Below are 24,371 nucleotides of genomic sequence, written 5' to 3'. Positions count from 1 at the left end.
ATTCCGTGATATATTCAGTTTTCAAATTTATACTGACTTTTTGATCACCCGGTGTTTTAGGTCGGTTGTTTTTCGAAGTAATCTTATTGATTAAGTCATTTATGCCGCGTCACCAACTCACCAGTTACCGTGTTCCTTGCTTTAATATTCTGTTGGTGGAGTCTTGTTCGTGTTTGCTGATTTTTTTACAACATCTGTTGCTCTATTGTCGGGAGATCGCAGTGCTACACGAAAGTCAGCAACACACATCGATACCACAGACGTTAGAGAGGTTTCGCTGCAAACCGCAATGACAAATCGGAGGCGCTCCTGAAGACCAGTGTCTCGCAGCCCTATTACCCGACCTCGTTGAAACTCAGTGAGGTGTTGACAATGGCGTCTGTGTCGCCTTAAAGGCCTTTTTGACTAACGTCAACTCACCACGTCCAGTCTCAAAGGTAACTAACGTTCACGACCGTTACAGCGTGTATTTAAACCAAACCTGAATTTCATCCTCATAATAGCGCTACTAGCGCCACTCTTACGCTACTGACGCGAAATTTGAATAGACGCCACTGTTCAGATGTAGGAACACGCTTACCAACTTTAGTTCTTTTCCCACAACTTTTTTTTGGTGCTGCGTTTCTTTTTCCGTCAGTGTACATGATCCAATCACATTAATGTGACCACTGCCTATGTTTGACGTCAACGTGAAATAATCACTCACAGACGGAAGGTGGCAGTAGTTGTGTTGGCTACTAGAGGAGGCCGAAGTGCACGCTTTTTAGCTCACGCAGGCTGGCGTGAGGAGGTAAGAACTATACTGACGTGAGGTCTGGAACATGACAAGGAATTAGAATTCAGAAAGCGGACGTAATTAGTTTCATACTTAACTTTAATCCATTAATGATGAACGTCGCTCTTGACGGTACATGAGTCACAATATTATCTGTTCAGAATAGTAACTGAATATGGCGCCTTGCTAGGTCGCAGCAAATGACGTAGCTGAAGGGTATGCTAAACTGTCGTCTCGGCAAATGAGAGCGTCTGTAAACAGTGAACCATCGCTAGCAAAGTCGGCTGTACAACTGGGGCGAGTGCTAGGGAGTCTCTCTTTACTAGACCTGCCGTGTGGCGGCGCTCGGTCTGCAATCATTGATAGTGGCGACACGAGGGTCCGACGTATACTAACGGACCGCGGCCGATTTAAAGGCTACAACCTAGCAAGTGTGGTGTCTGGCGGTGACACCACAGCAGTACTGGCATTTGTGTGCATATAAAAATTGGGGGGGAGGGGGAGGTACGGGGGTGCGAGTAACAGTGCAGTCATTGTGATGCGGAAACGGGGAGATTCACCTCAAGTCCAAAAGAGCATGATCATTAGCTTCCCAGCCAAGGGTGGAAACATTTACAAAACAGCAAAATCTGTAGCCTGTTCAAGTGCCGCCGCATGGCAAAATGGTGCTATCCAAAACAGGCGCCGGTGTAGCTGTAGTGCATCACGCGCCATTGATGTCAAGGCTGAATGGCAGCTGCAGAGATGTGTACGGGCGGCGGCTCAACGACTGTTCAGCAAATCTTGCTGCGTATGGGCCTCCGCGACAGGCTCGTGGTTCATACACCCGTGCTGACTGCTGTTCATCGGCGATGAAGGCTGGAATTTGCACACCAGTACCACAACTGGACGTCCACTGAGATGGTCTTTTTATGCTTCACCGGAGCAGACATCCTGCTCAATTGTTGAAAGGTTCCAAGCCAGTGGAGGGATCATTATGGTCTGGGGAATGTTTTCGCGGCATTCCCTGGATGACCTCGTTATTCTAGAAGGCACAGCGAATCAACACAAATATGCATCTACCCTCGAGGACCATGTCCACCCATACGTGCAGTTTCTTTTTGCTCGGCATGATGGAATTTAGCCACAGCACAATGCAACGTGTCACACAGCTTGCCGTATATGCGTGTGATTCGAAGAGCACCAGCATGCATTTACCGTACTCTCCTGGACACCAAACTCCCTGGATTTAAACCCAATCGAGAATTTGTGGGACCATCTCAATTGGGCTGTACACGCCACGGATTCTCAACCGAGGAGCCTAGGGCAGCTAGCGCTGGAGTCGTCATGGCTCGACATCCCTGTCAGTACCTTCCAGAACGTCAACAGCTCTCTCCCTACATGTCTCGCAACGGTCCACACTGTAAAAGGTGGTTATTCACGCTTTTGACAGGTGGTCACATTAATGTGACAAAAAAAAAAGAAAAAACTCTGCCCGAACAGGCCATGAGGGTCCAACGGCACTAACTGGCTGCCGTGTCATCCACAGCCCACAGGCGCCGCTGGATGCAGATATGGAGGGGGATGTGGTCACTACACCACTCTCCAGGCCGTATGTCAGTTAACGAGACTGGGGCTGCTACTTCACAATGAAGTAGCTCCTCAGTTTGTCTCACAAGGGCTGAGTGCACCCACTTGCCAACGGCGCTCGGCAGACTGGATGGCCACCCATCCAAGCCTCCCTCAGAAGGACATCCTCCCTCAGAAGGACATCCAAGAACTCTATCAGTCAATGCAAAGCCGAATAACTTAGTGCATAAGGGCCAGAGGTGGACCAACACGTTATCCACTGCACTGTTTGTGAAGCTCGTTCTCTTGACCAAATTATTCATTTTTTCTGAAAATGTTATCGTTTGTTTATCTGTACATGTACCGATTTCCATCCCATTCGGATAATTCCTTTATGGTGCATATTTTCTTTTTTCTTAGAGTGAATTTCATGCATTTTAAGACGTGCAACTCAACTTACATTGTCTGCAGTAGGGGCAGATGATGTAAGTTGGTTTGCCTGTCTTAAGGTACACGAAATTCTTTCTGGTCCCATTTTTTATTTTTTGCGCCCTGCTAATGTGTTAGCCAGTTATGAGTTTGTGTTTTCTCCTTAAGTCTACTCAGACTCCTTCATGGTACAGGAGTTCATAAGCAGAAACAACTTTAACTTATACAGGGTGCTACAAAAAGGTACGGCCAAACTTTCAGGTAACATTCCTCACACACAAAGAAAGAAAATATGTTATGTGGACATGTGTCCAGAAACGCTTACTTTCCATGTTAGAGCTCATTTTATTACTTCTCTTCAAATCACATTAATCATGGAATGGAAACACACAGCAACAGAACGTACCAGCGTGACTTCAAACACTTTGTTACAGGAAATGTTCAAAATGTCCTCCGTTAGCGAGGATACGTGCATCCACCCTTCATCGCATGGAATCCCTGATGCGCTGATGCAGCCCTGGAGAATGGCGTATTGTATCACAGCCGTCCACAATACGAGCACGAAGAGTCTCTACATTTGGTACCGGGGTTGCATAGACAAGAGCTTTCAAATGCCCCCATAAATGAAAGTCAAGAGGGTTGAGGTCAGGAGAGCGTGGAGACCATGGAATTGGTCCGCCTCTACAAATCCATCGGTCACCGAATCTGTTGTTGAGAAGCGTACGAACACTTCGACTAAAATGTGCAGGAGCTCCCTCACGCATAAACCACATGTTGTGTCGTACTTGTAAAGGCAGATGTTCTAGCAGCACAGGTAGAGTATCCCGTATGAAATCATGATAACGTGCTCCATTGAGCGTAGGTGGACGAAAGTAAAATGAGCTCTAACATGGAAATTAAGCGTTTCTGGACACATGTCCACATAACATCTTTTCTTTCTTTGTGTGTGAGGAACGTTTCCTGAAAGTTTGGCCGTACCTTTTTGTAACACCCTGTATTTGAAAATATTTCTGCTGTCTCTCAGACATTTTACTTCCACGTCTTTATACACAGGGTGAACACATTCTTTTTACATTCAAGTACTGCTTCTGTTTAGGACTTGCGTTCGTACATCGACAAGAGCCGTCACGGAGTGATCTACTTCAGCCTGGGCTCCATGGTGAAGACCAGCTCGTTACCAGCGGAGAAGCTGCGCTCCATCATTGATGCCTTTGCTGCAGTGCCGCAGAACGTCCTGTGGAGGGTGGACCCCTCCTCTCTGCCACCGCTGCCACCCAACGTCAGGGCAGAGACGTGGATGCCGCAGAATGACATACTCAGTAAGAGTTCCCAGCAAGGCAGCCAGTCCATAAATACTGTTTTATTCCAGTGGCAGGCATTCTCCTCACAGGGAATTCTGTTTAATTCTGGGAATTAATTAGGTGAAACAGACAAATTTACAACAATTATTACACCTAACATTATCCACCAAGAAGTGTGTGTGATGTATGCATCTGGTCAGATTTGAGCCCAAAAAAGACTTAAATACGTGGCTGTTTCAAATTGTCGCTTGCAGTTCTCACGCTCGAAACCATCTTGTAAGCTCCCGAGAAAACACTACTGTCTGTGAATGAAGGTTACATTAGTAGTTCATTGGGATAATGCAGCCAGTCTACAAAGGAAATTGCTTACAAAATCCTGATACTACCCATCCTAAGATATTGCTTAAGTGATTGGGATCCCTACCAAATAGGATATTAAACTATACAGAAAAGTGCAGCACATATCGTTACATGTTTGTTTGTTCCATGCGAAATTGTGCTAATGCTGGCTAATGTCTGAAGATGAAACTCTCGCAAAACACTGCTTACAAAGCTTTAAGAACCAGTATTTAGTAAGAAATCTAAGAATGTACTACAGCCCCTATGTCCTGCCCTTGTAGGGTTCACAAAGATGAGATTAAACTAATTACAACTTATGCAGATGCATTTAAGCAGTCATTTATCCCACACTCTGTACGCAAACAGATCAGAAAGAAAGCCTATCATGAACAATAGGAATGGACTTCACAGCCATTTGCAGATTGTGAATGTATGGTGTCTGACATCTGCTCTAAACAATGGCAAAGCTTGATTGATGTTTAAGCAGCCAATCACAGCTCAACTTTCAGGACATATGGCGATGGTCACAGCTCTAAACACAAACCAGCTTCATATCCTCATCTGGCGAGGGTCACAGCGAGAAGCATGGTGAGCAGCGATGCTGTAGGCTAAAGCACCAGCAAGACTCAGCGACAAGCAAAGGTCCCGAGTTCGACTCTCGGTCCCGCACACAGTTTTACTCTGGCAAGAAGTTTCATGTCACTGACAGATTAGTTACTCAGGTGGATCCAATGAGAAGTCAGCAAGGAAGTCATTTAGCTCTTCTCACGGATTTATGCTGCTGTCACTGCCTCTCTGCAAACAACACAATAGTCCCTGCCTTCTTTCATAGTAGCGAGTCCACCTCTCGTGACATTTTGGGGCAATTCTGAATTATTATGTGTGTATCCGGATACATTTGACCAGATAGTCTACGGGATGGTTATCATGAAACTTTCGCTACTGAGCCAATGTAGACGAAAACTATTTACCATATGTGTAACAAACTTTATAGGAATCATGTTCAGACTATGCACCGCAGGATTTATGTTGTTAGTAGTGTTAGTGTCATGACTTGCCTTTAAGCAGTGGTACTGGTATGGCAATGTGGAGTGGAAACATGTGCATCAGTGTGAATTACGGTTGGAGACAGTCAACATGAGTCTGGACAAGATGAGAAGGGCCTTAGTTGTGAAGCTGTTTTATCAAAACAACATCAGTAGTGCTGCTGCTCTTCATGAGTATCGACGCCACAAAGGAATACAGAGAGGTCTTCTTTCTGCACCAGGGTTGAAGAACATGTTTCGGAAGTTTGAATTAAATGGCGATTTGGGAATTGCTCGTGGGAGAGGCCAACAGCCAATTGCACCACAAATTCTTCTATATCTATATCTAAATACATCTACTTATATACTCCACTATCCACCAAGCAGTGTGTGGCGGAGGGCACAATTCGTGCCAAAGTCATATTTCCCCCCCTCTGTTCCACTAGTGGAGGGAGAAACGACTGTCTGAATGCCTCAGTACGAGCTCTTATTTCCCTTATCTTTGAATGGTGATCACTGCGTGATTTGAAAGTTAGTGGTAATAATATATGCTCTACATCCTCGGCGAAGACCAGACTTCAGAATTTAGTGAGCAACCCCTTCTGTTTAGCGCGTCGTCTAGCTGCAAGTGTGTCCCACTTCAAACTTTCTATGAGATTTGTAATGCTCTCATGATGGCTAAATTTACCTGTCTCGAGTCTTGCTGCTGTTCTTTGGTTCTTTGGACCTTCTCAATCCTGGATCAGACCCAACTGGTAAGGATCCCATACAGATGAACAATACTCTAATACTGGATGAACTAACATATTGTAAGCAATTTCCTTTCTTGAATGACTGCATCGATTCAGGATTCTGCCAAATAAACTGCAATCTAGAGCTTGCCTTGCCCGTTACTTGTGTAATCTGATCCTTCCATTTGAGATCATTTCGAACAGTCACACCTAGATAGTTGATGGATGTTACCGCTTCCAAAGGCTGGGCATTTATTTTGTACTTGTACATTAATGGGGATCTTCATCTTGTTAGACTCAGTAGGTTACATTTACTAATATTGAGAGATAATTGCCAGTCATTAGACCACTCATTTATTTTCTGCAAATCCTCATTGATTCATTCACAACTTTCATGTGATACTACTTTCCTGTAGACTACAGCATCATAGTCAAACAGTCTAATGCCACTGTCAATACCATCAACCAGATTGTTTATGTAAATCGTAAAAAGCAGCGGACATATTACGCTGCCCTGGGGCACACCTGAAGTTACGCTTGTTTCTGTTGAAGTCACCCCATTCAGGATGACATACTGCTCTCTGTCTGTTAGAAAACTTTCTATCCAATCACATATGTCATCATATAGACCGTAAGCGCTCAGTTTTTGGAGCAAGCGATAGTGCAGAACTGAGTCGAACACCTTTTGAAAGTCGAGAAATATGGCATCAACCTGGAAGCCGGTATCTAGAGCCTGTTGTATATCATGCACAAAGAGAGCCAGCTGTGTCTTGCATGACCGCTGCTTCCTAAAACCTTCTTTCCGAAAAACTTCTTGAAGAATTTCCTGTTGCCATGGCTGAGAATGCTGGATGTTGAAGATGAGAATAGAGAGGGAGGTAGCCAAAACCCCACCTGAAATGTTATGGTCAACAACAGAGCAATCTCTAATGCGGTTCCAGGATGACATGGATGCAGATGGTCGTCACAGTGAGCAACGTTTGTATTATGGAATGTTAACATGCTATTAAAAAATGATACCCTATCATGTGGAAATTAAAACTTGTTTCGTTCAGTGTTTCATTCGTAATTTCTTTTCTGCATGAACTTACAAATGTTTCCAGGAAGTTCCGTTGTCCTGTGACCTCTCGTTTTTCACAGGGGCCTTTTCAAGTAGCCAAAGTTCAATTAGAACAACCCTATATGTATCCATGTGCACCCTGATGTTCCTTACGGCATTCTGTGCCCTGAGTGGTGTTTGCAGAGACTTAGGCATGCGTTCCTTTCCTCCTCTTGGCACTTTTTGTGATATATATGTGTGGCGGTATGGAACTGTTTGTGTTTTAGTTGGGGTGGGACAAATTTGCTGTCAGGATATCTATTCTATTCAGAAATGTGTCACTACATTGTAGAAGATGTGGAGTGGTCAGAGTACTTCCCATTCAAGGGGGGAGTGGTCACAAAAATGAGTCACTCTCGGTTTCAGACCACCCAAACCTGCATGTCCTCATAACGCACGGTGGACTGATGGGCATCCAGGAGGCTGTGATGGCAGGTGTACCAATGCTGGTGGTGCCTCTGTTTGCCGACCAGTACCTCAACGCAGAGAGGGTCGCTGCCTCGGGCGGCGGAATCTGCCTGCAGTTTGAGGACCTCACCACACAGACGCTGAGGGCCGCGCTCGATGCTCTCATCAACGACACCAGGTAAAGCCGCCAGCCCGTTCTGCATCTGAAACATCCACTGTGTCCTACACTCTCACCGACCTTCATCACACAGTGTTGGCCTATCTCAAATATTCTTCAAACTTTTGAGAATTTTTGTATGGTGGAAGCCCTTTCCTATTACACTAAATTACCTCACCTTGATGTTAGCACTATCTCAGAGGTGATCTCACAAGACTGGAAAGGGAACTTCTCTTAATTCACAAATGGATGAGATCATGCAACTGTGATTCAGGTAAGCTGTTCACTTCAACTATTTCTGGAACCAGTTAAGATGTCGAGAGTCTGTTTTCACCTAAAAAACTGTGAAAAAATCCTTACCAAATGACTTTTAACGTGAGACTTCCTGGCAGATTAAAACTGTGTGCCAGACTGAGGAGTTTCAAAGGAATGAGACAAGGTACTGGCAGAATTAAAGCTGTGAGGATGGGCTGTGAGTTGTGCTTGGATATCTCACATTGTAGAGCACTTGCCCAGGAAAGGCAGAGGTCTGAAGTTCGAGTCTCGGTCCAGTGCACAGTTTTAATCTGCCAGGAGGTTTCGTATCAGTTCCGTGTAGAGTGAAAATTTCATTCTGACATGCACTGTCATTTCATAGTTATATAAATTACAGAGATATTGGTATCAACTTTACTTTCACAAAAGAAACTACAGTAATTTCTGCTGCCACTATCGTAGTTGTAAAATGTACAAATTCCAAGGTGTTTTACTCTTCAGAATCAGATTACCAGTTTCAGAGTAATTATATTATTTAGAACTAAGGTTTTATTTGTTTTGAAAATGAAACCGATTGCTGTCTCCAGTGAAAATTAGAATTGTTGTACCAATATGGAACTTCCTCAAACAGTACTCTAAGCTAGGTAACGTTGGCTGCAGGCACAAACAAATGAATATCAGCTGAAGCCTTTCAATTTTTGCCCCTTCTACCAATTCAGTACTATAGTCTGATTACAGTTATTACCTGTTAGTTGATGCCTGTCGCTTGCCGCTGCAATGTTGCCACATCAGCTGCAACTGGGCAATAGGCGACACACCAACAAGGTATGTCATTTGACAAGTGCAGTTATGTGTTGGTTGGTTGGTTTGGGGGAAGACCAAACAGCGAGGTCATCGGTCTCATCAAGGACGGAGAAGGAAGTTGGCCGTGCCCTTTCAAAGGAACCATCCCGGCATTTGCCTGGAGTGATTTAGGGAAATCACGGAAAACCTAAATCAGGATGGCCGGACGCGGGATTGAACCGTCGTCCTCCCGAATGCGAGTCCAGAGTTATGTGTAATGTGGAGTAATGTTGCAACCAGCCACCATGAGGCATGGAGGGAATGCCATATGCTCTGTTGACAGCTGACCAATGAGTGAACTGCGGCAAATAACACATTTTGTTGCACGAATTTAAATTCGTATCCTAACCTAAACACAACCTCATGATGTGCAATGTATCTTGAGAAAACAGCAGTTAGCACCTTGCGGCAGAGCTATTAATCATACTCACTTTGTTCATAGAAATTAAAGCTAACTTCTACAAGCAAACTCAAGACAGATAAAATAAAACTGTAATTTCTCAGTTTCATTGGTTATCTGACACTGTCCTCACAATAGCTACATGATCTAACATGTTAACAACTAATGAGTAGTGGTGGTTGATGCTGTTGTATGTTACACACGTCACAGGAAATGTTTTATGGACTGAAGTATTTTTCTATTTAAAACCGAGGCTCTGCAGAACCACTTGCAATGATGATTAGCTGCCTTTAAAAGTTCAGTGTCACATAGTGTCATGCAAAGCTTATATAATGTAGGCCGATCTCTACGATGAAAATGATTTATTGTGTATGTTAAGCTTAAGCGCATCTTACATTAGAAGATCCACATTTGTTATGTGTTTCTGAATAATTCTGCCCTGCTTCACTTCTATCCTTCTCGTATACTTCTTCACTGGTACAAAATATGGCCATTTCACTAAAGTTAACCACGGCTGCGGTTTGCATGAATACTTTGGGAACTGATAACACACTGTCCTGTGTGAACAAACTGTTGCGAATGAGGTGCGGCATGACGACCACACAGAATTATCAGTGGCCAATGGTTGAGTTGTCTCCCATGTGAGCGCAAACGCATGGGGCATCGGGCAAAGCGCTGTAATCTACCCCCTCCTTCTTAGTTGCAGCTGTTGTCCACAGTGTGCAAAGTCATTTCTGAAGATTTGAGAAGAGTAAGATTACAATAAACTTTTTAGTTTAGTCTTCTTTTCTTGTAGAGTTTGCTACAGCTCTTCTTGCCTAGGGGTCTGATTCTTGAAGCTGAAATTATCGTATTTCAGGTCCTCATGGTTGAATTGATCTAAATAATTTTGAAGATGGTTGCAGCAAAATTTTTGTTTTTACGTTAATTTATTTTGTCACATTTTAGTATACCACACAGTCTTTTGATTTTTCCCATTAACAAAGCCAAAATTCCATTGTTTTCCTTAAATACAAAAATACATCCAATCACATCAGAAGCATGTTTACTACTACAGTGAAACCCCTATATAACGTTTTTCAAGGAACCACAAATTCTGAGCTCTGTATAGAGGAAAACACTATAAAGAGGAAGGCTTCCAAATAATAATTATAGGGCATTACTGAAGATTGGGATACCACTAATCAGCTTTGACGAATAGTGCCATAGATGACATTTTAAATTTTCACAACACTGTAATATGATATTCATTGCAAATGATCAATGTATCAAATGATTAGCTTTTTGTAATTAAAACATGGGGCCCGGTAGGTGGATGGGTGAAAGGAAATGGATCAGTTTGTACTGTAAAAAGTTATAACAGGTTCTTAAGATATGACATCATTGTCCAAAGCTGACAGGTGGTATCCCGTTCTTCAGTTGACCCAATTATAGAATATGAGCCAAATTTTGTTTATGATATACTGAACATATTACATAAAAACACAGTAAATGGTACAGATTAAAAAAGAATTAGTTACAAAAAAATTACTTTAATAATTAAATTATGAAATGGAACTTAAATTTAAACAAAACTCTAGGAATCTAGGTAATCTGAAAATCACATACCTATGATTTTTAGAATATTCAAGTAAGCATGTTTGTTTTCTATTTCTCCTAGACTCTATGGCCAAATGAGCAAGTTGAACTACTGTTCCGTCTTCAAGTCTGTGGGCCATCATGTATCTCCTGAATGTTTCAAAGCCTTCAGCTGCCTTAGTATATGAGGGCACAGGGTCATCTTCCTTGTCACTGTCACTTTCACTACACTATTATTCTCCAAGCTTCTCTCTGCAGTCAGCTCCTCAATACTTTGTACTCCTGTGGTTGCCACCTTGTCATCCACAACCACAAAGTCCTCAAAAGTGACAGAATCACAGCCTATTAATTCCAGAAACTCTTGCAACATCTTTCACAGGAGCTGCCATCTCATTTTCACAGAATCCTGCTTTTGTGAAACAGTTCCCTCCACAAGTACATAATTAAATTCATTGCCTGTAAAATACTTTCACATTTCTCAGAAAGGATACGTCTGGTGAATGAATGTGCCACACATCTGTCCACAAACAGCAGCACAAGCAGAATGTGCATCACGTATCACATGACCAGGTTCTGCCGCTGACATATGAAACACTCTGAGTGCGGGCTTTCCAAGCTGGTGCCAACTGTGAATCCACAGAACGGAAAATGATGCGACTACATTCAGTCACTTAAATGTTATAAAGAGGTAAATAATTGACCAGGGTGCCAAAAATATGAGCATTACATGGAGGAAATTGTAATATAGAGGAAATGCAGTAAAGAGGAAAATTTAACATAGTTTATATGGGCTGTTAGTCGGGACCGAATAAAATGGATGTAACGTAGAGGAAAACGTTATATGGAGGAACGTTATAAAGAGGTTTCACTGTACTTCACTTTGTAGTAATAACAATATTCCAAATGGTTTACAGTTTTTCTTGACAAATGAATTTATATTAGTTTTGATTATTATTTTATAAATGAATCCAGAAATAAACATAATAAACGGTACTAGATTGTGTAATTAATAACAAAAATTTTAAGTGTGCCAAATAATTCATAATTTCAAATATTTCTAAAAAAAAAATAATAATTTTAACTGTATATTCAGAACCAGTATTTATCAATTATAAGCCGGCTGCGGTGGTCTCGCGGTTAAGGCGCTCAGTCCGGAACCGCGCGACTGCTACGGTCGCAGGTTCGAATCCTACCTCAGGCATGGATGTGTGTGATGTCCTTAGGTTAGTTAGGTTTAAGTAGTTCTAAGTTCTAGGGGACTGTTGACCACAGATGTTAAGTCCCATAGTGCTCAGAGCCATTTGAACCATCAATTATAACATCCAAAAAACAATTCCTATTCATAAATTTTAGTTTGAAATATAACATATTGTGTATAAAATTATATGATATTTTTCAGAAAAACAGCTGAGATAATACTGACTTGTCCAAAATTAGAAAAATATTACTAGTATCGACTACTACTGTTGAGGAAATGTGATGCTAGAGGAGGACATCCCATTACAGTGCGATGCAACGAAGCAGATGCAATCCTTCAGTTTGATACTTCCACGTGAAGTGGACACATTTTGCAGCCTTTTGTTCAAGTGTCTGAAATTCTAGTCACAGCTATTCAAGAACGTTTATATTGCGGACCAAGAGAAATAAAATTGGCACTTAATTAAATGTGGAAAGTCTTGGTAGCAATTTAATTTATTGACGTATTTTGGTACATCATCATTGGAACATAGCCATGTTAAAAAAAAGTAAGAATTACAATATGAAATCCCACAAAACAATTAATGCACAATGGTCAGTACTTACAAAGAAATACAAGATTGAGCCGAGAGTGGGCAAATAAGGTAATGAAAACAGTCCATATGAGTGCAAAGCATAGTGCCAGACTGTACATAGAGACCAGTAGGGGTGAGTAAAACAAGTGCCATCATCAGATGGTGTTGGCAACTTATACGGCACATCAATGACTAACAAACAATATAACCAACAAGAGATACATACACTAAACATCGATTACGTACTACACAATTTGTAAACCACACAAGAATCATGCAGACATACTGTTTTAAAAAATTGTGTGGAGCACAGGATCGCAATAAATACCACAATTCAACAAAATATACAGATTTCATACGAAATCATAGTTGCTACAATTACTTAACACAGGGAAAGTATCAATAAGATGATTTGTATGAAGCTCTGTTGCATTCTACACTCACAGTGTAGTCATTTATGAACATAAATTGTATTGCTTATGTATTTCATGTCTTTCACGTTGTTATAATTTAATCTTATTGATACTTGCTCTATGTTTAGTAACTGCAGCAGCTAACATTCCATATGAAATCTGCATATTTTATTATATTACTTATAGTTATTCTCTCTATCACATAGATTTTTAAAATACTATGCCTGTATGATTCTTACATGGTTTTCAAATCAATCCTCAGTGGATGATCTCCTGTTGGTTATATTTTTTGATAATCATTTATGCACTGTATTAGTTGCCAATGCCATCTGCTGATGGCAGTTGTTTTCCATGCCACTGCTTATCTGTATGTACAGTTTGGCACTAGACTTCATACATGTATTGGCTGTTTTCAATAACTTATGTGCAAGAGTGCCCATAAAAAAATTTGTAAGGGTGACTGACACCTAGGGGCATGGAATATTTTTAATATTGACACTCCTCGGCCATCATGGTACTTTGCTCGAGCTCCACTGGAACCGTGCATGTCCATGTGAATGTTCCCCAGAGCGTAATGGAGCTGCCACGTGCTTGTCTCCATCCTGTAGTACAGGTGTCAAGGAGCTATTCTTCTGGAAGACAACGGATTCACGCCCTCCTTTAGGCATCGTGAAGAAAGTATCAGAATTCATCAGATTGTGTAGCACTCTGCCATTGCACCAACATCTTTTGCCTTTGGTCAGGTGCCCATTTCAGTGTAGTTACTGATGCCGTGGTGTTAACATTGACATGTGCATTGGTCGTGGGCTATGGAAGTCAATCATTAGGAGTGTTTGGTGCACTTTAGTTCAGACATGTTTGTGCTATGCCTAGCAATAAAGTGTGATGTTAGTTCCACCACAGTTCGCCCCTGTCCTGTCTTACCAGTCTGTGACATCCACCATCTATAATGAGTGGTGGCTGTCCAACCGCACAATGTCTTGTTGTGGTTTCAGCTCGGTTTTGCCATGTGTTTAATTCACTCACCACAGCACTCCTCAAGCACCCAACAAGTCGTGCAGCTTCCCAGATGCTCATGCCAAGCCTCCACGCCATCACAGTCTGCCCTTGGTCAGTCTCAGATAGATCATTCGCCTTCCCCATTCTACACACTGATACCGCATGCACCATGTGTGTGTCTGAGTAGCAGTCATTCCTCGCCAGGTGACTTGCTATCGCCTGTACATGTTTATATCAGTAGTAGGTCGGTAGTCTTAATGTTCTGGCTGATCAGTGTAATAGCTCTGCGGCTTTTCATATTGTAACTCTTCCTTTCCGTTTTAACACAGCTAAGCTATGATGATGATGATGATGATGATGATGATGATGATGTATCAAAGCACATCAATAAATTAAACTGCGACCAAGACTTTCTACAATTCATAAAGTGCCAATTCCACATGGTCGCCCATCTCATACACAGAAGCACATATCTATGAAGTAAAGACAAGAGAAATAAAAATTATAATACCTTTTAATATCATATGAGAAAGCGTGCGAGTTTCCAAAGTACACACAACAGATTTATTAATAATCACATTTTGCAATCTTTGTATAGTATTTGGTTCAGAATACAATTTAAAATTTTTCCCTCACCTTCAAGACTGCTCACGATGAAACATTATATCTGTTTTGTAAATTGTTGTGCAGTTTTTGATATATTTTGGTATAAATCCTGGAAAAAATTGCAGTGTTGGTCTCATTTATTGATTAGCAAAATTTCAATTTTAGATGTTATAAAGGATGATACCGTGATGATGTCACAAGCTTTCAGGCATGACAGAGAAGGGTATACGTCTCAGTTTGAGGTAAGAGACCCTGGACCAGGAATGACTGAGTCAAAAGTTACAAGTGAAAATTGTGCTCATACTTCTGACTGTGGACCTCTTCTACTTCCATATTTTGCAAGGTGTTAGTGTGGGCCAAAAGAAGAAAAATATGTCTAGTAAACATTGGGTCTGAGATGCATGTCCTAAGACCTATGACCGCTTGTTCACCTTCACGGCTGTGAAACCTCTTCTACTGAATAAGTTCTCATAGCTCCTAAGGTAAGCATTTTAGAGCCCTTGTTTACTGGGAATGGTTTTGTTGTTTCAGTCAATAGTACCTCCTCCCAAAATAGGAAAGCAAGGACCTTGGATAGAAGAAGTCCACTGTCAGAGTTGCCAGAACGATTTTCTCTTATAACTTTTGACTCAGTCGTTTCTCGACCAGGGTCTATTGCCTCAAATAGATACAGTTACTCTTTCCCACTATTCTTGAAAGTTTGTAGCATCATCACAGAACCACTATGTAGACTCAAAAGCACATTCTACCACTATTTTTTTCCAAGATAATTGGTTGCTGCATGTGTCTTTAGCATCATCTACAATCACTAACATTTCAGGAAAGGCCTCATGAGATATTTCTTTAGAGAAAATGCTGAATCTCCTAGGAAATCATACGGCCACATTTACGCAGTGTCGACACCTATCCGTCTGCGGCATCGCTGGGCCTGAGGGTAACATTACACGGTGCCACACTTTTGCACCATTGCAGAGGAAGATTGTAGACACTTTTGAGCCAAATTTCAAACTTATGTGTCACAACAAGAAGCAATTGCAGCATTTCTAAATTGTGATCCTTCAATGGTGTTTCACAGTGTACATTTCTATGTTACACAAGAAACGTGTAAAAAAATCGATACAAAAATATATTAAACAATACAAATAATGCAGATATTCTGTATTACTGTCTCATACATTTTTCATTTACATTTCTGGTACCATATTATTATAGTACCTTACCTTCATGTGTTATGTGGAAGTAAAACAACACACTTAAAAATATGAATATGTATTTGTGAATAGGAGTCACTTAGTTCATCAGTGATGTTAAGTAAGCTCCATTTCATGCCACATCAGTTGCTCACTGTGTGCAGGTATCAGGAGCAGGCGAAGCACCTGTCCCTGCTGTTCCGCGACCGCCCTCGGCCGCCACTGGAGGAGGCGGTCTACTGGGTGGAGTACGTGCTGAGCCACCAGGGGGCACCACATCTCAGGTCCGCCGCCCTTGACCTCACCTGGTACCAGCTCCTGCTTCTAGATGTTGCCACCTTCCTGGTGGCAGTGGCACTGACTCTGTGCCTTATCTTCTGCCAACTCACATCATGCCTTAAACGCAATTTCAGCCAAAAACAGAAAGTTAAAACTAACTGATCAGTGAAATTTGTCTCGACACTTTCAGCAGATCGCTATCTTCTTTACCAAGGAATATGGGAACAGCCTTCCCAACATCTCCAAAAGCATTTTCTATTTAATGAAAGGCATCTTAGTAAATAAAACTTTCAGCATCAGTTACTCCTCTGGTGGAAACTCTGGAAAGGTTTCATCTGGCATTGAGTGTAGCATCAATGTCAGGTATTCGATATCCATTGAAATGTGATGCAAGAGCTGTGTACTGAGACTACTGTGATGACCAACCCAGCTTTGAATGGAACTGGTTGTACCAAGCCTCACCCTGTGTTATGATGATTTGCAGGAAAGACGATTCTACAGATACATGAGGCAATGAAATCTCTAGCAGTTACCAGTTGTGATGTCTTCTACTTGTCACATCCTCCACTTACCCTATCCTTGTGAATGATGGCATGAGCACTAGCCTTGTTAATGCCAAATTCATCAGATACCTATCTCACTGGCCATTCCAATACCATATGGGGTGTAGGAGGGTTGAATGCTTAAATGCTTCTGTGAATGCTGTGATTAGTGAAATCTTGTCTTGTCAGAGTCAACATGGGAGATACATAGGGAGCTAAAGTCTATTCCTAAATTCATACTGGTTCTCGAAACTTTGTAAATAGACTTTCATGGGATAACTGGCATCTATCGTCAAGTTTATACCAGTTCAGATGTTTCAGCATTTCTGTGGAATTCTCTTAGGAGTCAAACATACCTTTGACTATTTGTGCTGCTCTTTTTTATATAATTTTAATATCCTCTGTTATTCCTCTTTCTTACGGGTCCCACACATGAGAAATATTCTAACAACTCCTTGAGTGCAAGGTCGCAAGTTCAGTGTTTAGTAAGGTTCATTTAAAAGTGTTGTGTTGACAATTATGACAGGAAAAATATTAGTTCCTAACGACTCGATGTGAGCATCAGGACGGCGAAGGAAAATGAGTGTCTGGGAGATGCAGAGATCAACCATCTGTGAGATGTATGTATTACACTTCACAAAATGGACATTACCGTCATTCAAGAAATGTTCAAAATAAACTATTAACTTGCACCATGAACACTGAATGAAAAATGGCACATCACAGTGATCACAAAGGTTCACACCATCAAGATCAAAGGTGAACTACTTGGGAGGCGCAAACAGTGCAAGATGTTCAGCTACGTATCCACCCTTAAAGAATGCATATATTGGTGTAACAGGGTGAAGACAACTGATGGCATCAGACAGAATGCGACACAGTCTGTCATGGAGCATAAGCTCCAACTGGTGTAGCTGCAGATAGTGTGGTAATATATTTTACACACATGGAAAAAAACAAAGATCCAGAGAGTGTATTTGGCCAGTTGTTCCAAGTGGTGTGGATTGCAGTGTCACACATTTTTCAGAAGGGATAGTTTGCTCTAAAGGAGAATGATTTTTGTACACAGACCAGGAATCGAGGAATCAAGCAAAAGCAAATTATTTTGACTAGCTCTTGGCGAAAAGCAGTGTTCATACCATAGTTGTAGTTCTCCTACACCCATTTTCCCAGTCTTGTTTGCTGTGACATAAATATTCCCTTCTGCCTTTGCAATATCACATACACAAGAAACAATCATAGGAGGCAAGGCATCTCCAACTACTTGCAGCACAATAAATAACTTTCCAGCCAATTTAGCATCCAGATGAACAGTTACCATAATTGTATTTAAATTTGTTAAGGCTTTGATGTTAGTTCAACTTGATACAACTCTCTCAGTACCTCTAATTCCCAGGGTTTATTATCTCATGCATTTCCACTTCAAATCCCAATTGGTCAGAGCTGAAAACAAACTCTTTACTGAACAATTGGTTAAGTTTGTTTATCTCATCTAAAAAATTTTCAGGCCAATTCCACAGTCTGCTGTGCATTGTCAAATTGGTGCTTTGTTTGACATTTTGTTATCTTCTGTCTTCTGATTCTGTAGCGCTGTTTCAATTTATGCAAACACCCACTGCTTCCCTTGAAATCACTGTAATATATATCATGTGCAGTTTGATGTGCATAATGTTATATGTGCATAATGTTATAGGTCTGCCCATCCTGTAAATTGTATCTATCATCCTTGAAATGCCAAACACCAGTTTTTGTAACAAGTGCACTTTCTTCTCCCTTGAAAATCCATAGTTTTTCTTAAGCACTATGTGGTCATATTGCTGTGCACTTATTCAAAATCAGTTCATAATTTTTTTTTACTATGCTGTGGGTAATTATGTTTAGTAACCACTCCTTGTACAAGAATTGTCCTTTACTATATTTCATGGGAGACAGGATTTGTGGCTCCCTGCCTGACAAGGGTGATAAACTACTTGGCACAACACCTGTTTCAGTATCACATTCACTTTTTAAGCATATGTCATCATCATCATTGTACTCCTCATCTACATTGTCTGCACAGTCAAGCGTATATGACATAGCACATTCCACTGACTCATCTTGCAGAAAGACTAACCTTTGATCTGCTAATTCTTTCTCACTCTGCAAAATTCCTTGGGTTCTTTTCTGATGAAACGTTAACTTTGGCAACTGTTGTTGTAGATATAATGCAAAGTTTGGTCTGTTTAGTGTTGCCATTGCTCTGCTTTGTATGAACACTACTAACACTGTAGCACCTCATCAGCTACACAGTTCAACTATGCTCCACAGCCTTATCTGAACTCATTGTATGCCTTCAGTCCTGCCCTCTGTTGCCATTAGAAGCTGATATTGTGGTTAGATGGTAGATAATATGTGCAGTTTCAAATGACGTAAATATCATTAGCCTTTTGTGAGCTTCCACTCAAGGGGTTCACTGTAAGATGTGATGCACAAGTGTTTTGTAAGCAGTGTCCTTTATAGACTTATTGTAAAAACTCAAAGAATGGGACCACTTAAAGCACACACATGGAATAGTTCTTAAAGCATGACATCTGTATTTAGGAAATAACAAAGGGCATTGTATAGACAGAAAAGATAGACATTTCACTTCAGCACATCCCCCAAATGATGATATTGCTAAAAATAGTACCACATTGCAGTTAATGATTTTAAATATTCAAGCTGAACATGTGGCATTATGTTGGTGAGAATATCTGCAATTTGTTTATTGCCAGGTACAAGTCCAACAGCTAACTGGCCTTCTTGAATTTTCTCACAGACGTAGATCATATGTATGTCAATGTGCTTTGATCTCTTTTGCAATTCAGAGTTTTTGGCCAGTTTTATGGCACTTGCTTTGGGGGGGAGGGGGAGGGGGAGATTAGTGTTTAACGTCCCATCGACAGCGAGGTCATTAGAGACGGAGCGCAAGCTTGGATGAGGGAAGAATGGGGAAGGAAATCGGCCATGCCCTTTCAAAGGAACCATCCCGGCATTTGCCTGAAGCAATTTAGGGAAATCATGGAAAACCTAAATCAGGACGGCCGGAGACGGGATTGAACCGTCATCCTCCCGAATGCGAGTCCAGTGTGCTAACCACTGCGCCACCTCGCTTGGTCGGCACTTGCTTTATCAACAAAAACAAAAGGAACACTCTCCAGTTGGGAAATTTTTTCATAGAGTTTTCATAGCCATATTGCTTCTCTTGCCCCTTCACTGTCTAACATATCTACCACAACAAAGGTCAAAATTTAATAATGAGTGTGGTGTTGTTCATGCTGCTAAATACTGCATTTTCAGGCAACAACAAAGTTATTATGTGGCAGGTGTCATTAGAGCACAGTTAATAAAGTCATTTCATGTAATAATGAATAAACTAGGCATTCATCTTTTCGTGTTTCCCACGCTGATCTCATTGTAAAGTCATGGCTCAATCGTCGAAAATCTAGGTGGTGGTGATTCCAAGCTCGGATGCAAAGATGCCTAGGTTTTATTCTGCTATATTCAAAAGTTTTGTAGATGTGTTTCACAAACCATTTTTGAAGATTACACTTTTGCAGGACAATGTTGATGTAAAAAAAAAAAAAAGTAATCAGCACTCCGAATTTAAGTTACACTTCCTTTTAATTGCTTTTATTGCAATATCACGTAACAGACAAAACATCACTTCACAATACAAAACATACTTGAAAACATCTTCCTCACTGTTAAAGTTCACATTTTATAAGCTGACTATGTTATGCGTCTTTCCAACATGACGTCCAAGACTTGACTTTCTCAAGGTCCGACTCTCTAACAAACTAATAATCACTTACGCGCCCAAAAATCAGAGTTACAAGTACGACAAAGATCATAGTGACAAAAGAAAGAATACACATAAGAATAACATCATTGCAACATAAACATATCGACGTATCAAAGTACCTCTACATTAACGAAATCAAATCTGAATGTTGTCTCAGAAATATGTCAGCTACTTTACAGAAACACAGTAGAATATTGATGGTATCGAGAGGTTGAGTTGAGGTGCCATAATGGTTACGTAATTCAAGTACCTACAACTGGCAGCCACATATCCTGACTTTGTTTTCAACAATAATATGTATTGTTGCTATTCACTTGCACATGTAGTTGCTTTCCTATTCATTTGTGCAGGTAGCTGCTCCTCCACTAAATTCTGTAATTACTCCACTAACTGAGCAGTGAGTTGCTGGATCAGTGGCATAACCAGCATCAGTATATATCTCAAGTCTTCCATCTGTGGTGAGTCATGTGTCAAAATTTTTAGAGAATCCTCAAGAGAATCACTGGTCTTTGGTAAAAAATATATCAAAGGTTCAGTGTCATTGGGTATGAAGTACATAACTAGCCATGCAAATGGATGGCAGTGCATTGGTTGGCAAGGAGGGGAGAAGGCGGAGATTGCGTCGCTCGAGGCAGGGCCAACAGCAGCTGACAGGAATACTCTCATGAAGCTTGCAGCCCAATGTACATCTGTGGAGTAAAGCTGAAATAGTTTTTTATATATTTTTTGATATTTTTATGTGAAGAAACTCTTTCAACTTTATTCCACAGATGTATGTTGGGCTGCAAGTTTTAGGACGTCATCTCTATCAGCTGCTAGTGGTTTTTGTGCCAGATGAGGTCCAAGGAGGTGCCCTGCTGTTAGTTCTGGCCAACCTGTTGGCCCCTGTCCCAAGCAGGACAGTTGCCACCTCTGCATGGCCTCCCCCTGCCATCCAATGCAAGGCATCCATCTGTCCACATTCCTAGTGCCAATGTCAGCAGAACATGCTGTCAGCAGCCAAACCAGAGATACAAGAGTGGCAAAATGCTGCAGTGTGTTCTGCCGTCTGTTCCTGTGTCCACCACTGCTCTGCCCTCTACCAGGCACCTCACTGCCTTCACGTGTTCCATGGCTGCTGCCCAGTGCAAGCAGTCCTGCTGTGTAAGGCCTCCTCTCTTGCCCCAAGTCTGCCCTTGCCACTAGCAGCAACTTAAACTCCTCCACTGCCCCATCCTGAGATGGCTGGATCAGCCTCTTGCCCTCCTCCTGTCCAGAAGAGCTCCTGGTGCCTCAATGAGCAGCCGACTCACTCCAGTCACATTTTGAGGCTGTCTGCACACCATATCAGTCCAGCCCTTCATGGCCATTACTTTATAGGCGTGGGCCTTTATGAAAGTGATGGCAGTATGCCTAAGGCAGGTAGGTGAGTGCCTCACTGTGAGAACAGCTGTGGCAACCGCAGTCTCCACGTTCAGCTGCGCGGCCACCTCCTACTCACACTCTGCCTTCCAGGGCAGGGGGTGGGGAGGGAGAGGGGGGGGGGGGGGGGTCTGGAGGATGTACAGGTAGGCCAGCAGCTGGCGCAGTACTGGACCCTCGATGTTTATGATAGTAATTTGCACAGTGCCAGCCTCCAGATGCCAGCCTGCCTAAGGGTGGTGCCCGCCCACAGATCCTCCACTGCCTCCTCTTGTGGTACCTAGATAAGCTTCTTGTTCTTTTGGTGTCCAACAAGGCTCAAGAGCACCTCAGTCAGCAGTTGACTCACTGTGATCACATCCTGAGGCTGTGTGTGCATCTTGTCAGCCCAGCCCTTCGCAGCCATCACCTCATGGGTACAGGTCTTCACGAATGTGATTGGCAGACTGTCTGACGCTGGTGCGAACACCTACCCCACTGCCCCCTCTGAAATGCCTGGCTCAGCCACATGCACTTCTCCTGTCCAGAAAGGCCCGTGAACACCTCTGTGAGCAGCTGATTCATTTTGATCAGATCCTCATGCTGTGTGTGCATCATACATCCCAGCCCTTCGTGGCCAAAACCTTGTGGGTGCAGGTCCTCGTGAATGTGATGGCAGTCTGCCTGAGACTGTTGCAGGAGTGCCTCAGTGTGAGAACAGCTGGAGGAGCTGTGTTATCTACAGGCAGCTGTGTGGCCACATTTTGTCCACACTCTGCCTTCAGAACCAAAATGCTACATTTATCTGTGGCAGTTGGAGGACTGGAAGATGTACAGGTGGAGCAATAGCCCTGTCAATACCAGGACCTTGATGTCTGTGATAGTGACCTCACCACTGATGATCTCCAGCATATCATAGCGGAACATGGCCTCGAAGACCAGACTTCTACCAGCCAGAATGACCCTGTGTGCCACCAGTTGAGTGTCCTCCCTCAACAAGGTCATCACAGCATCACCTCTGGCATTCAGTAGGATACCTAGTCTATAGTGGCATTCTGCTGAAATTCCTTATTAGGTTCCATCCTTACTGACACTGTGAGTGCAGCAATGCAGCAAAAGAAATTGTCTGTGCAGCAGCAGCAGCAGCAGCAGCTGGGGGGACGGGGGGGGGGGGGGGGGGGCAAGACTGGACCATGTACAGATATGATAGCAGCTGTCACAATTGACGTCGAAGTCTGTAGTAGTGACCTCACAACTTCTGGCCTCCAGTATGACATGGTGGAACGTGGCCTCAAAGACTGGGCTTCTAGTAGCCAGGATGGCCTTATGTGCAGCCAGATGCATGTCCGTCACCACCAAAGTCACCACAGTGCATCTGTGGTATCTAGTAGGGTGCCTGGCTCTACAGTGGCAGTCTGCTGAACTTGCTCATTAGATGCCATGGTAGTTGATCCTTACTGACACTGTGGGTGCAGCAGAAGAACGTTTCTCTGTGCTGCAGTGTGTGTGTGGGTGTGGGAGATGGGGGGGGGGGGGTAATACTGGAGAATGTACAGGTAGGATACCAGCTGCCACAGCACCAGGACCTGGATATCTCTGATAGTGACCTCACCACTGCTGGCCTCTAGCACTCCATGGTGGTACATGACCTCAAAGACCGGGCTTCTAGCTGGCAGAGTGGCTCTGTGTGCCACAAGTTGCCTGTCCCCTGCCACCAAAGTCATCAAACTGCCGTCTTTGGCACCCAGTAGGGTATCTGTCTCAGTACCAGGACCCTGGATGTCTGTGACATTGTGGGTGCAGCAGAAGAACATTTCTCTGTGCTGCAGTGTGTGTGTGTGTGTGTGTGTGTGTGTGTGTGTGTGTGTGTGTGTGTGTGTGTGTGTGTGAGAGACGAGGGGGGGGGGAGGGGGAGGTAATACTGGGCTGTAGTGCATCATGGCGGAACACAGCCTTGCAGACCGCACTTCCAGCAGGCAGGATGGCCCTGTGTGGAGCCAGTTGCATGACCCCTCACCATCAAAGTCACTACAGTGCCGTCTCTGGCATTCAGTAGGCTCCTGGGCTTTAAAGTGGCAGTTTGCTGATGTTCTCTATTAGGAGCCACTATGGCACTGTGTGTGATGGGCAAAAGAACTTGTCTGTGCAGCAGTTAGGAGGGAAGGCAGGTTTTGGAGGACTGGAGGATGTAGAAGTAGGCCAGCAGCTGTCTCAGTACTGGGACATGGATATCTGTGATACCATGCCACTTGCCACTGCCGGCCTGTAGCAAGACATGGCGGAACGTGGCCTCGAAGACTGGGCTGCTAAAAGCAATGATGCCCTTGTATGCAGCCAGTTGCATGTCCCCTGCAACCAAACCTCAGTGGCATCTCTGGTATCCAGTAAGTGACCTGAGTTTACGGGGGCACTCTGCTGAGCATCCCTGTTAGGTGATTCAGTAGTTGATCCTTACTGACTCTGTGGCAAAAGTACTTCG

At 42.8% G+C, this 24,371-nt stretch overlaps 1 protein-coding gene across 1 annotated transcript in view; it reads left to right on the top strand.

Moving 5' to 3' along the window:
- Window positions 1–16,871, top strand: part of LOC126191416 (UDP-glycosyltransferase UGT5-like) — a 90,875-nt gene extending 74,004 nt beyond the window's left edge. The window contains exons 5-7 of the mRNA XM_049932288.1: window positions 3,849–4,071; window positions 7,614–7,833; window positions 16,033–16,871. Coding sequence (XP_049788245.1) covers window positions 3,849–4,071; window positions 7,614–7,833; window positions 16,033–16,309 — 720 coding nt within the window. The 3' untranslated portion in view covers window positions 16,310–16,871. The remainder of the gene's footprint in view (window positions 1–3,848; window positions 4,072–7,613; window positions 7,834–16,032) is intronic.
- Window positions 16,872–24,371: the final 7,500 nt, after the last annotated feature.

The sequence above is a fragment of the Schistocerca cancellata genome, chromosome 6 (genome assembly GCF_023864275.1).
Source record: "Schistocerca cancellata isolate TAMUIC-IGC-003103 chromosome 6, iqSchCanc2.1, whole genome shotgun sequence".
NCBI lineage: Eukaryota > Metazoa > Arthropoda > Insecta > Orthoptera > Acrididae > Schistocerca > Schistocerca cancellata.
The sequence above is the reverse complement of the archived record's forward strand: the minus strand, read 5'-3'. Positions and strand labels throughout refer to the sequence as shown.